Source organism: Oncorhynchus gorbuscha, linkage group LG12 (genome assembly GCF_021184085.1).
Source record: "Oncorhynchus gorbuscha isolate QuinsamMale2020 ecotype Even-year linkage group LG12, OgorEven_v1.0, whole genome shotgun sequence".
In the NCBI taxonomy this organism is placed as follows: Eukaryota; Metazoa; Chordata; class Actinopteri; order Salmoniformes; family Salmonidae; genus Oncorhynchus; species Oncorhynchus gorbuscha.
In genome coordinates this window covers 39,243,672-39,258,123 of record NC_060184.1, presented here as the reverse complement: position 1 = coordinate 39,258,123, position 14,452 = coordinate 39,243,672, and the positions used below count along the sequence as shown (strand labels likewise).

General features: G+C 41.4%; 1 protein-coding gene across 6 annotated transcripts in view; it reads left to right on the top strand.

The window, feature by feature from the left end:
- LOC123990995 (1-phosphatidylinositol 4,5-bisphosphate phosphodiesterase beta-4-like) overlaps positions 1–13,417 on the top strand; it is a 176,327-nt gene extending 162,910 nt beyond the window's left edge. For 5 of the 6 annotated variants that reach the window (XM_046292082.1, XM_046292080.1, XM_046292081.1 and 2 more), the window contains 8 exons: positions 1,222–1,337; positions 2,105–2,180; positions 2,463–2,638; positions 2,956–3,057; positions 4,472–4,529; positions 5,499–5,585; positions 5,737–5,773; positions 10,185–13,417. In XM_046292082.1, the coding sequence (XP_046148038.1) occupies positions 1,222–1,337; positions 2,105–2,180; positions 2,463–2,638; positions 2,956–3,057; positions 4,472–4,529; positions 5,499–5,585; positions 5,737–5,773; positions 10,185–10,270 (738 nt within the window). In that variant the 3' untranslated portion in view covers positions 10,271–13,417. The remainder of the gene's footprint in view (positions 1–1,221; positions 1,338–2,104; positions 2,181–2,462; positions 2,639–2,955; positions 3,058–4,471; positions 4,530–5,498; positions 5,586–5,736; positions 5,774–10,184) is intronic. The other variant, XM_046292085.1, reaches the window with a different exon arrangement.
- The last annotated feature ends 1,035 nt before the right edge of the window (positions 13,418–14,452 follow it).

The following is a 14,452-nucleotide window of genomic DNA, read 5'->3' as shown; positions in this document are numbered from 1 at the left end:
TTACAACACATGTACCCAGTCGTTTCATATGTTCTACTGATGTTTTACAACACATGTACCCAGTAGTTTAATATGCTGTACTGATGTTTTACAACACATGTACCCAGTAGTTTAATATGTTCTACTGATGTTTTACAACACATGTACCCAGTCGTTTCATATGCTCTACTGATGTTTTACAACACATGTACCCAGTCGTTTCATATGTTCTACTGGTGTTTTACAACACATGTACCCAGTCGTTTAATATGCTGTACTGATGTTTTACAACACATGTACCCAGTCGTTTCATATGTTCTACTGATGTTTTACAACACATGTACCCAGTAGTTTAATATGCTCTACTGATGTTTTACAACACATGTACCCAGTAGTTTAATATGCTCTACTGATGTTTTACAACACATGTACCCAGTCGTTTCATATGTTCTACTGATGTTTTACAACACATGTACCCAGTAGTTTAATATGCTCTACTGATGTTTTACAACACATGTACCCAGTCGTTTCATATGTTCTACTGATGTTTTACAACACATGTACCCAGTAGTTTAATATGCTCTACTGATGTTTTACAACACATGTACCCAGTCGTTTCATATGTTCTACTGATGTTTTACAACACATGTACCCAGTCGTTTCATATGTTCTACTGATGTTTTACAACACATGTACCCAGTAGTTTAATATGCTGTACTGATGTTTTACAACACATGTACCCAGTAGTTTAATATGCTGTACTGATGTTTTACAACACATGTACCCAGTCGTTTCATATGTTCTACTGATGTTTTACAACACATGTACCCAGTAGTTTAATATGCTCTACTGATGTTTTACAACACATGTACCCAGTAGTTTAATATGCTCTACTGATGTTTTACAACACATGTACCCAGTCGTTTCATATGTTCTACTGATGTTTTACAACACATGTACCCAGTCGTTTCATATGTTCTACTGATGTTTTACAACACATGTACCCAGTAGTTTAATATGCTGTACTGATGTTTTACAACACATGTACCCAGTCGTTTCATATGCTCTACTGATGTTTTACAACACATGTACCCAGTCGTTTCATATGCTCTACTGATGTTGTGTTAGTCCTCAGCTATGTGGTCTGGCTGACTGCGATGCTAAATGACTTGATTAAGAAGGGTTGGGCCAAGCTATCTCAGTTCTGATATCGTCATTAATATGTGGTGTGTTTCGTTTCAGGACTGCACCATCATGCAGAAGTCCCACTGCACCCAGGTGGACAAGATGATCGCTCTGCACGACAAGGAGAAGCAGACACAGGAGAAGCTGCTGGAGAAGGCCATCAAGAAACGAGGGTAAATATCAGGACCTGAAAGACCAGTCAGTCAACCAATCAATGATAATGAAAGGCTGAAAGAGACATTGAACTTAAACATTAGTTCTGGGATATCTAGCACCAGTACAACGCCATTAGGCGTGAATTATTCTCTCGTGGACAGACTATGTAAATTGCAGTTAAACATTAGTTCTGGGATATCTAGCACCAGTACAAAGCCATTAGGCGTGAATTATTCTCTCGTGGACAGACTATGTAAATTGCAGTTAAACATTAGTTCTGGGATATCTAGCACCAGTACAAAGCCATTAGGTGTGAATTATTCTCTCGTGGACAGACTATGTAAATTGCAGTTAAACATTAGTTCTGGGATATCTAGCACCAGTACAAAGCCATTAGGCGTGAATTATTCTCTCGTGGACAGACTATGTAAATTGAGTATCGGACCAAATCTTGTGAGTTTTTTTTGTTCTGGGTTCAACCGAGATCAGTTGTGGATATGTTCTACCATGTCTCACCTACCATGTGTTCTACCATGTCTCACCTACCATGTGTTCTACCGTGTCTCACCTACCATGTGTTCTACCATGTCTCACCTACCATGTGTTCTACCATGTCTCACCTACCATGTGTTCTACCGTGTCTCACCTACCATGTGTTCTACCATGTCTCACCTACCATGTGTTCTACCATGTCTCACCTACCATGTGTTCTACCATGTCTCACCTACCATGTGTTCTACCATGTCTCACCTCGCTAACAAGTATCTTTCTGTCGTCCCTACAGAGAAAACAACTGTCTGGAGTTGAAGAAGGAGACTGAGAGTAAAGTGGAGAACCTGACCACAGACCACAAGGCCAAGGTAACCTTGCAGTGTCTGTCGTACAAACATCTCGGAGAGCAGTGGAAGAAAGGGATTCAGTTTCACTCTAGTTCTCCCTCATTGGAATGTATATGATTGTACTGCTGGGTTTATGGTGTTGGACATCACAGTGTAGCGCACTAAGGAGTGTTTAGTGTGTAGTGTTTAAGTAACGTGTTTATTACAGGAGAAGGACATTACAGCCTAGCACACTAAGGAGCGGTCAGAGATGATATAATGTATACGTGTTTAGGGTGTAAGTGTGCATCCTGTTGCCTACAGGTGAAGGACATCACAGCCCAACACACTAAGGAGTGGTCAGAGATGATCAACTCCCACAGCAGTGTTGAGCAGGATATGAAGGACATCCACGTGGTCCAGCAGTGTGAAAACCTCAAGAAACTACTGAGTGGAGTCCAGGAACAACAGACTCTCTCGCTCAAACTGATCCACGAAAGGTGAGAGAGAGAGAGAGAGAGAGACGCGCACACGCATGTGCAAGGCGCACAAAGTAAACACTGAATCTCAAACTGGTCCACGAGCTGTCGCAGCCAGAACAACTGACCCTACTGCTCAAACCGGGAAATTCTGAGATTTTGCTTGGGACACCACGCATGCATTATTTTATAGGCATGGTGTCCCTGAATGTCCTTGAGTGTCTTAATTATCTGACATGTGAACCCATCTTGGGCACTGTGAGCTGTGAGTTTTCCCTGTCAGGTGTACTTGATCAGGGTCCTTACCAGGCCTTGTTTGTTGTCTCATTCCCTCTCAGGCAGAGCAAGGAGATGCGGGCCAACCAGGCCAAGACGTCCATGGAGAACAGCAAGGCCATCAGCCAGGACAAGACCATCAAGAACAAGGCCGAGAGGGAGAGGTGGGTCACGCTGCCGCGTCAACTAATCACTCACTGACTTATACTGCATGGAGAATATACAGGGAACTGCCAAAATAAAGGAAACGCCGACATAAAGTGTCTGAACCTTTTCACGCGTTCCAACAAACGGGGGTGATCATTCGACAGTGGTCCCTGGCGCGTCGGATTAGAACGCTTATTTAGAAGGTCCAGTTTCGATTAACGCAACAGTCAGCGTTTGAGCTAGCCACACTGTTTGCGCAAACACCAGTCTCAGCGACAACAGTGAAGAGGCGGCTCCGGGATGCTGGCCTTCTAGGCAGAGTTCATCTGTCCAGTGTCTTTTTATGTCCAGTGGGTCTTTTTATTGGCCATTCTGAGATATGGCTTTTTCTTTGCAACTCTGCATAGAAGGCCAGCATCGCGGAGTCGCCTCTTCACTGTTGACGTTGAGACTGGTGTTTTGCGGGTACTATTTAATGAAGCTGCCAGTTGAGGACTTGCGAGGCGTCTGTGTGTGTGTGTGTGTGGGGGGGGGGGGGGTTATTTCAACGGACTTATTTCCTTATATGAACTGTAACTCAGGAAAAATTGTTGACATTGTTGTATGTTGCGTTTATATTTTTGTGCAGTGTACTTTGTATCCCTCGTTTACTCAAGCGTTTCCATTATTTTGGGCAAATACCTGTAGGTTATGTCAGGATGAATATATACTATGTAGGTCTTACGCATCCCCCATGAACACCCCTTAAAGATGGAGTCCTTAACGGTGAAAACGCCACGTCCTGTTGTGATATTATAACAACAAAGAAGTTACTGCAAACAACCAACACAGTTTTCTTCTTCTCCCTCGGACGTCATTGCACACGCGGTAAAACAGTAGCATATGTACTGCAATCGTCTTCTTTTTTTGTTGCCCAACGCTCCTCCAGTGCTCCCCACCTCTGCTTTGTCAACAAAACAATAACAACTGCCGTGGGGCGGACAGTGGCGATGTTTCCCTCTACTGTGGGTTCCATCTTTAATATCCCTTTACGGCAGTGAGGCTAAATCAGGGTCACACAAAGTGTTTCTTGGTAGTCTTAAACACATCTAATTTGAAAACAAAGTATAGACATCACACACATGGTTACGGGCTTAAAGAAAGAAGACACATGTACCAGGTCAGATATAGAGTTGAAATGTATTCAATTATGCGTTTGCATCCCAATGTTACACTTTATATACATCACAGAAGACTGAGATATAATTTCTGCGTTTAAAAAAAGGTATATGTTTATTAATTATGAAATTATAAAATGTGTTAATGATATTCCACCCAAGAGGCCACTAGGGGGCGATGTGGTCATTTGACTGCAGGAAAGGGCCTACACTGTCTCTGTACTTCTTGATGAATTATTATAATCTTATAATCTCACTCTCGTTCTCTTCACAGGAGAGTTAGAGAGTTGAACAGCAGCAACACCAAAAAGTTCCTTGAGGAGAGGAAAAGGGTTGGTGTTCTATCTTCTACTAATTCTAATGCTGTGACACTGTCGTGGTGAATCAACTAAGGCCTTAGCCTTGTAATTGTTTGCGTAGCCGATGCATGTTGATGTAAATTTCTCTTAGTCCTCTCTCCATCTCTTGCTCCACAAGCTTCCAACATACCTAAGTTCCCTCTTGAAAAACAAAATGAGATACCAAAACCGTTTGCAGGGTTGGTTAACTCTTGTCTCCACAAAGTTTGGTAAATCTGCCTTTAGTTTTATTTTTTTATTTTTTATTTTAGGGGATTTTTCCCCCTTTTTCTCCTCAATTTCGATCTTATCTCATCGCTGCAACTCCCCAACGGGCTCGGGAGGCGAAGGTCGAGCCAAGCGTCCCCCGAAACATGACCCGCCAAACCGCGCAACTTAACACCCGCCTGCTTAACCCGGAAGCCAGCCGCACCAAAGTGGCGGAGGAAACACCGTTCAACTGATGACCGCTGTCAGCCTGTAGGCGTCCGGCCCGCCACAAGGAGTCGCTAGAGCGCAATGAGCCAAGTAAAGCCCCCCCCTAATCATGATGATGCTGGGCCAATTGTGCGCCGCCCTATGGGACTCCTGATCAAGGCCTTTAGTTTTAATGCACCACGGTTGTGGAACACCTTACAAAACAAATTACACCTGGATTCCCTGGCAGTTTAGAACACTATTGTTAAATGAGTTCACTGAAGTGTGTTATTGTTTCAATTGACTATTATTACTTGTAATAACCTGATGTAATGTATTTATAGCTGTCTTGTAGTTTTGTATATTTCTGCTGTTGCTGTTTCGATGTAATTTGTGTCCTCGGGGCACCGTTGTAAATGAGACACTGGTCTCAATTCAGTTCCCCTGAATAAATAAAAGTGAGTAAAATAATAAATCAAATCTTTCTCCTCCCTCTGTCTTTCTCCTCCTTCCATATTTGTCCTCCCTGCCTCCCTCCATCTCCAGTTGGCTATGAAGCATCAGAAGGAGATGGAGACACTGGAGAAGTCTCAGAAAGAACAGCTAGAGGAACTGGACAAGTTCAATGAGCAGGTAACTCACCGCTGATTTAGGATCAGATTAGCACACAAATAAATCATAGTTGCATTGTTTGTCATCATTTCGTCATGGCCTGTACATGTATGTTACATGTATGTTCTCTCTCTCATCCTTTTTATAATATGATTTGCTTTTTTTTGCACAGCTTTTGAAATCACATCATGCCAATAAACAGTGTCAAGGTAGGCGCTTCCATCCGTCCCATCTTCCTAACCTCTGACCCCTCTTTCTCATCTTCTCCTTCCCTCTTTTCATACACCATCCCTCTCTCAATGTACCCTTCTCCAATCAAGAAATACAGTGGTTCCTCCTCTAAAAGTTGCGTCATACTGCAGCACACCTTGCGGGCTGCTGCAGAATTCTATGGCACGCTATTTAATTGTCAGCCATTTTTACCATTAATGCTAGTTAGTGCTAGTTTGACCACAAGAGGGCATCTTTGAGAAGCATTTGAAAGTCTTAAATATTGGCATTACTATAGAATGTAAAACCTTTTTTGCAAGAACAAAGTATATGGGATTAATTTTAAGAACTTTAGCTGAATTAATTTGATTAATATTAAGGCGTTTCTATTTCAGGAAAAACTAAACCATCAGGGTTTCCGTTAGGATGAAATGGAAAATATGGCGCAGTACAACGTGACGGTCGGGAGGAGGCTACAGTACTAAGAGCATAAGAGGATTGGAGGATTCTAAATTAACCTCTCTGGGATTGTTCGGGATGCTAGCATCCCACCTCGCCAACAGCCAGTGAAATTGCAGGGCGCCAAATTCAAAACAATTACAATTCCTCAACTATACAAGTATTTTACACCATTTTAAAGAAACATTTCTCATTAATCCAACTTTTCGGCGAAAGCAGAACATCCCATTATGTTAGGTCAGCAACTAGTCACAGAAAGCATTCAGCCATTTTCACAAAAAGCAGAAATATAGATCAAATTATTCACTAACCTTTGACGATCTTCATCTGATGACACTCCCAAGACTCAATGTTACACAATACATGAATGTTTTGTTCGATCAAGTTCATATTTCTATCCAAAAATCTCAGTTTACATTGGCGCCATGTTCAGAAATGCCTCCAAAACATCCGGAGAAATTGTAGAGAGCCACATCATAACAGAAATACTCATCATAAACTTTGATGAAAGATACATGTTTTACATAGAATTGAAGATAAACTTGTTCTTAATGCAACCGCTATATCAGATTTCAAAAGTGCTTTACGGCAAAAGCACAATATTCAGTCATCTGAGAACTGGTTCAGCCACATAAGCAAGCCATACAGTTACCCGCCAAGTTGTGGAGTCAACAAAAGTTGACCTTTGCTGATCTTCGTCGGAATGCACTCCCAGGACTCCCACTTCCACAAGAAATGTTTGTTTTGTTCGATTACGTCCATATTTATGTCAAAATACATCCATTTTGTTTGCACGTTTAGTTCACTTTTCCAAAGGCACAATGCGCGAGCGCAAAATCCAGACGAAAAGTCAAGAGTTCCATTACAGTTTGTAGAAACATGTCAAACGATGTTTACAATCAACCCTTAGGGTCTTTTTATAATAAATCTTCAATAATATTCCAACAATAGCGTATTCATTACAGAGGAAAAAGAAGGCACGGCACGCCCGCGTGACCGCGCAGTAAACAACTGATTGGCCTCAGCCTAGTCCACTTGTTGAAACAGCTCTTATTCGACACCCTTCCACAATGGAAGCCTCAAACAACTTTCTAAAGACTGTTGACATCTATTCTAAGCCTTGGGAAGTGCAATCTGGCCCCATAGACACAGCATATTGGATAGGCAATCACTTAAATGAAACTACAAACCTCAGATTTCCTACTTCCTGGTTGTATTTGTCTTAGGTTTTCGCCTGCCATATGAGTTCTGTTATACTCAGACATCATTCAAACCGTTTTAGAAACTTCAGAGTGTTTTCTATCCAATACTACTACTAATATGCATATATTAGCATCTGGAACAGAGTAGCAGGCAGTTTACTCTGGGCACCTTATTCATCCAAGCTACTCAATACTGCCCTCCTGTCACCAAGAAGTTAATATCTAAGGGGTATTTTTTGTTGTAGCAAATGTGGTCTGTGAGAATATCTAATGGGCTTTAATATAATTGTAAATGAATTAATAGTCATAATAATCGCTTTGGTAAAAAAAATATATATATATATTTTCGAGATTATTTGGTTTTCATTTAACCTAGAGTGGGCGAGGAAAAAGGCCATTCTTGAACATGGGATGAGACATTCTCACTAATTTGTGTATAAAGCCAGTTTGCAACGCAGTTTGTGTCTCTTAGACCGTGTCTTAGACCGCTGCACCACTCCGTTAGGAAAATATGGCGTTTTACAACGTGACGTCGGGAGTAGGCTATAGTTCTAAGAGCATAACATTTCCACACCCTAATTGTAGTGTAACGAATACCCAAACGGAGAGTCAGTGAAAATCAAAATCTCATTGATTTATCAAGACCAGTTCCCATGCTTGTTTCAGAGCAGCGCGAAACAATGCTGAAATACTTATTGCTTCAAATCCTGTTGCTTCTAACTTCAATATGTTTTTTTTAATCAATAAGACCCACACCACTTTTAGCAGCACATTACTCAACACTAGTGAGACTAACTTCGCCTACGGTAGGCCTACAGTATATCTAAAAATATTTTTTTCAATGACGTGACTCTCCGCCAATAATTACATTGAGAGGATTGGAGGATTCTAAATTAAAGCCGCCTCGTGGGTCTCCCGGTGGAGACCATATTTGTTGCATTATTTGTTACCTCGTGGATTAAACTGAAATTGCAACCAATCACAGCCGGTTGTGATGCAGCCAACCTAACTAAGAAATGCATTTGAAATTAGAATTCTCCCCCTACCCTCCTTCTAGGCAAGTCTATTGACCTTCGAATAGCCCTGCTAATAGCCATAATGGCGCTGTACAACGTGACCGTGTGTATTTGGTATTTTCCAGTAAGCAACCATTTGTTTACCTTCATTAGCCTACTTTGTTCCAATATTTCTGTCATTCAGTGATATTTATTCCCACAATAATTCGCTATGGATCCGTAAGGAAATAAACATCTGCATTTTGAAAGAGTATTTCAATCATTATTTTATTAACGAAAGCATAAAGATGCTGATGAAGAAACACTACAGTACATGCAGTATATGCTTCACCTGACATTTTGCAGTTGCATGAGGTCGCCCACACGCATTATAAACATTTGGATAATAAAGCATTTAAAGCATTTTGAAGATAGAAGCCACCTGCATTTGTTTATTAGGCATCTCTGCAGTCTGACAATTAATAGTTATATTGTATTAGTTTGAACGTTTCCCTAGTCAGCGTTTCCCTAGTCAGTGGATACAGCTGGAGAACTGCAAGGCAATCCCATTGTGCACCACTCGGGAGCCATGACCAATATATATTGTCCTACTAGAAATGTTGTTTGCAGAATTTACAGCCTGCTACGCTTGTGAAAAACAGGGTTCATAATAAATCTTTGAGAATATCTAAGGGGCTCTTATATAATTCTAAATTAATTCATAATAATAGCTTAGTAGTAGGTCTGCAGTACTACAGTAAGAACAAAATAATCCTAACATTTCTACACCCTGATTGTAGTCTAAGTTTCTCTCTGAATAAAAACCTTAGTGTAACAAACGTTTTAGTAGGTAATACTGACGAGTAGTAACAAAACAACAAGTGTATTTTTAGCGACACAGTTGCGCCTTGGGACCCAAAAGCATAATCAGTCCTCTAACTCCCCCTTGCGCTGGTCTGGAGCAATGAAGCAGTGACCCAGGGTACTGTACTAAACCACAGATTACCTCTAAGTCCCGCAGAAAAACTTTTATTTGAGCAACCACCGTAACACCCTGCTCCAATACTAATGATGCTTCCTTCCTTTCGACCTTTCTTGAAGTGACCACAGGTCTACCTGTGTGTGTCATTGGATATTCCCAGTCCCTCCCTGTCCCCTCCCCCACTTTGCTTTGATTGGTCAACGTTTTCAACTCCAGTTTCCCTATTTCTGTTGAATCTGATGGTATCTGCTCTGTTTAGTTCAAGTGGATTCACTGCAGGTCCTTTCTACCTACAGATGATATGTTATTCTATGAGAGAGAGAGGGAGAAAAAGAGAGAGAGGGGGGAGAAAGAGAGCGAGAGAGAGCTTGTCTTTGTCTTAACATGCAGCACTCAGGGTGTCAGCAGTCAGTACTGTCTACATGAGTCATTGATCACTATGATGAGTCATAAGAGCATTAAAAAGCACAACGACCCAGGAGACGTTCCATTGCGGCTAATCACTGCGAGTCTCCCTGACACCTGGATATCATGTCACATTATGCTGCAACACTAGGACAGGACAGGAAGGGTTCATTTGGGACCGGGCCTAGTTTATGTAGTTGTACTGTTAGTGTCGTCTCCATCAAGAAATGACTGTACTGCTGTAGTACACTGTCAAATCCTGTACCTGCCTTTGGTAGGAGTCTGTGTGTGGATTCTTGCATTGGGAGGTGTGTGTGTAACAGTTTGTGTGTGTAACAGTGTGTGTGTGTGTGTTGGTTCCCTCTAGGCCAAGGACATCCAGCAGATGGTGAAGCTGGAGGAGGAGATGGACCGCAGACCAGCCACAGTGGTTTAACCACTCCCACCACCTGAGACACACACAGAAACACACACACACACACACTGCCCAGACCAGCCACAGTGGTCTGAACACCCCCACTAGCACCTGAGACACACACACAGACACTGCCCTCTAAAACAACTGACACAGAGACCCAGACACACTCACACACCCCACTACACACACACCCTAGATTCCGACTTTCATCCTCAACCTGCAATATTGTCATAGTTCATAATTCTCTATCCCTGTATATCTCCCTCTGCAATGAACCACTCCCACACAGGGTCTGTCCTCCCATCTCTGACCACCCTCTCAGTTACAGAGTTATCCCACGTGCTATTCCCAAAACTTGCCCTCCTTCACTCCTCCACTGAAAACCCCACTCTGAGACATCCCCAGCTCCCCTGTGCTGCGGAGCCAATTGGTGCAGACCAGTGATTGACAGTAAGACGAGCGACTGCTGTTTGAAGGTGGACGGGACATCCGAAACATTGAGAGACACAACCAACCTTCACCTTTCCATTTTCCCACCACTCTACCATTCCCGGATCTGCTTTTTATACACCTCCATCCATCCATGTTTTTAATGGAAGCAATGTTTGCAGATATTATCAATAGTCACTGTACACATACATAACGATACAGACAACACACTTACACACACGTACTATCACGTCTGCTCTTTTTGTTGTCATGACGGCTCAAACCGAAGTTAACAGATCATGTTTTCTGTTCAAACTCTTTTAAGACTTTTATTTTGTATTTTTAATGGTACCGGGTATCAATAACAGCACCAGAATACAGGACGGGGAAAATACATATATATTAGTTATGAATTTTATGTCAGCACAAAATATGTGAATTATACTGTATGCTACACAAGAGTTGAAGTAATGTCCTGAGCACTTTACATGTGGTAGGCCATCATAACTGAATTGGAAAATGTAGCAGTGCACTAGGTTTCTCTGTGTTTTGATAAGAATGTAAAAAATGTTTTAAAAAAAGATGAAGACAAACGTTGGATGAACGGTGTTCGGAGGGAAAAACCCAAACCCAACGTCAGGTTATCCTTCACACTTTTTGATTTCATCAGAATGTGTATTATACGATTCCCACCCCTCACCCCAAGAAACCTAAAGCCTACACCTGAGATTCTTTGATTCTTTCACACCGCCAGAAGTGCATGCAAGGGGTATGACTGTATCGACCAGTGTTCCTTCACTGGCCTCTCTAGCCACTTCAGAAATAACCAGTTAATGTATTGTACTCGCCAATGGCAAACGTAATAAGTCTTCATAAACTCCCAACGTGGACCCATTTTCAACAATCTATACACTACAATGTGTTTTCATAGACCCTTTGACTCCCGATAAGTACAGCAGCCTAATGTAAGTGAAACACCCATCTAGCTCTGCTTATTCCTGAGTAATGAAAACATTGTTTAAAATGGTGTGCGCTCTGAGATGCACTTCTGACTGTACCTCAGCTGCAAGATAATCCCTCTGTACTGTTCTGGCCTGTGCCATAGCCAAGGGGATTAGGTATGGTAATAACAGGCTTATTACAGGCTTATTACATGGCTTTTACATGCTTATTAATTCCCTTTACTGGCCTCTGAGCTAGCTGGCGAAACACATCCCGTAGCAGCTCAGAACAGTATGTTGTGCGGGCGTTTCTAGTTGATTTCATTCCTTACCAGATATTCCTGTGCCGTGTTACCGGTGGTGAAGCCAAGCTGTGTAGAAAATCTCTTCACTGGATATCGGAGTGAATATCAAAACAGACCATGTCAGGACAAGAAGCACCAGTTTGTTGTTGTTTCTGGTTTTGTAGAGACCGTAAGGGTGGACTTAACAGAGGTTCATAGGTCGCTGTGTCTCAGCCATGATGTCACAATGGAGTTGGATGAAGTTGCGCCTAACATCTGATCTAGGGTCAGATGTAGTTTCATCCCACTTATGGTGAACGTTAGATTTGGGAAAAAGGGTAGCCTAACCTCTAGCAGTGACCGTATTGGACAGGCGGCCGTTTTAGTGAGAGATGCATTGTGGGAGTGTTGTTATGAAGTAATCATGGGTACTGTAGTTTGTGTGCATATACTGTGTACACAGGCAGACAAATGTGTGGCCAGGCGTTCATACTGCATGGCATTACGCTCACAAAGATTGACCAAAACAGATTACACAAAATACACAATAAGTGACAACAACCCCTACAGATTGTTGTACTTTTAAACATTCTGCTGTATAATTATTCTGTAGTTTTACTCAACTGGTGTAGAGAGAGTATTGTATATATGGGAATGTATGTAGTTAATTACTTTTGACCAAAAAGGTGTTCACCGGTGACCCTGTCAATCAAGGGCTGGGGAATAGTGCACTTCTGTTGGTTTCTGGGAAAGACAATTATCAACCCCTTGTCCTCTTTCTTTTCCTCTCGTCTTTTCTGTTTCAGTCCATTTCATTATCTCTCTCTTTCTCTCTCTTTCTCTCTCTCTCTCTTTCTCTCTCTTTCTCTCTCTTTCTCTCTCTCTTTCTCTCTCTCTTTCTCTCTCTCTCTTTCTCTCTCTCTCTCTTTCTCTCTCCCTTCTCTCTCTCTCTTTCTCTCTCTCTTTCTCTCTAGCACCTCACACTACATGGAACGAACCCTTTCGCCACATATCTAGTGCAGAATTACGAGTTTAAAAAAATTAAAAAGTGCTTTTACATTTTATTCCATTGCTTTCATATGTGCCACTCAATGTCTGCTAGGACGTTTAAATTATTTTACGGATGATAAATGCCAAAATAAGGGGTTATTTATATAAAGGTATATAAATATATATATATTATATATTAAATATAGTGTGTAGTTTAAGACAATATGTTTTTTGCACTAGTTGAATGTTTCTGTTATGTGTGACCTGTAACTACATGTAAACTTTTGCTCTCTAGTTTGTTGAGAAAGCAGATTATTTTCGCTGAACAATGTCGCCTTTTGATTTCCTTTACGATTTGTATATCCTCTTTTTTTCTATTTTGACTGTAGCTTTGTCGACATACAGACCATCCTGTGACTGTTTTTGTATTTATATCGTAGGCCTACTGTCGAACTTATAGCAATGAAAATACTGTTGTTACCCTGTTCCTTTAATACTGTTTTATAGTATGTGTACCATTAAACTATCCAGGTGTAAAATAAAACCTGTCGTCTTGGCTCTTTGTTTATTGGCCTGTAGGGATACCTACAGGAGCTGGAGGAATGGTCTTTTGCTCAATTTCAATGTATTATGTAATTAACTTCTATTTTTGGATTTGTTAATTCCACATGGTTACAGGGTTAATTCCACATGGTTACAGGGTTAATTCCACATGGTTACAGGGTTAATTCCACATGGTTACAGGGTTAATTCCACATGGTTACAGGGTTAATTCCACATGGTTACAGGGTTAATTCCACATGGTTACAGGGTTAATTCCTCTTGGTTACAGGGTTAAAACAGAAACAACTCAAAAGGGTTTAAGTTTAGGTTTCTTTGCCTATGAGCATCATCAGTTAGCTCCTAGTGCTGGGAAATATATATTTTTAAATGATTCTCAGGACCTTTTCAAATGTCCAAAATGGGTACAATTGATCAAATGTTTTCCTTATTTTTGTGTGATTTGAGTTAATTGTGTTTGTTGTTCCTCTGGCTGCCACAAGTGACAGAGAACTTACTTAGTTGCACCTTTTCGCCACCAAACTCTGTACAAGCCTTGAATTCAGACTGACTTACTGTGTTTGGCACAGGTCACTCAATTCCTTAATGATGTACATTTCAGTCAACCGGTGGCTGTGGAGTGTTCAAAAGTGTACGACCTGTTCCATTTCAACAGTGTGAAACTCTCCCAAGAATATCCCTGTGAATGTAAATGTTATGTAATTGTAAAAAAACAAACATATATTGGTTCTTGCCTTGTGAAAGGATGACAACTGAAGATGTATGTGTCATTGAAGGCTGAGAGGGGCGGGACGGGGGGGGGGGAGACACGCCCCACACGTCTCTCCCTTAACAATGAACCCTGGCAGGAGCTAGCGGTGGAAACTGTTCGCGTTCCACATTCAATAATCAGATTCAACAAGCGATAAATTCATTTACAGCCGTCCAGACCACTACATACAAACAGGCGGTGCAGCATCTGAAGCGCTTTATTCATAATTAAACTATTAGTGTTACCATTCGAAAACGTGAA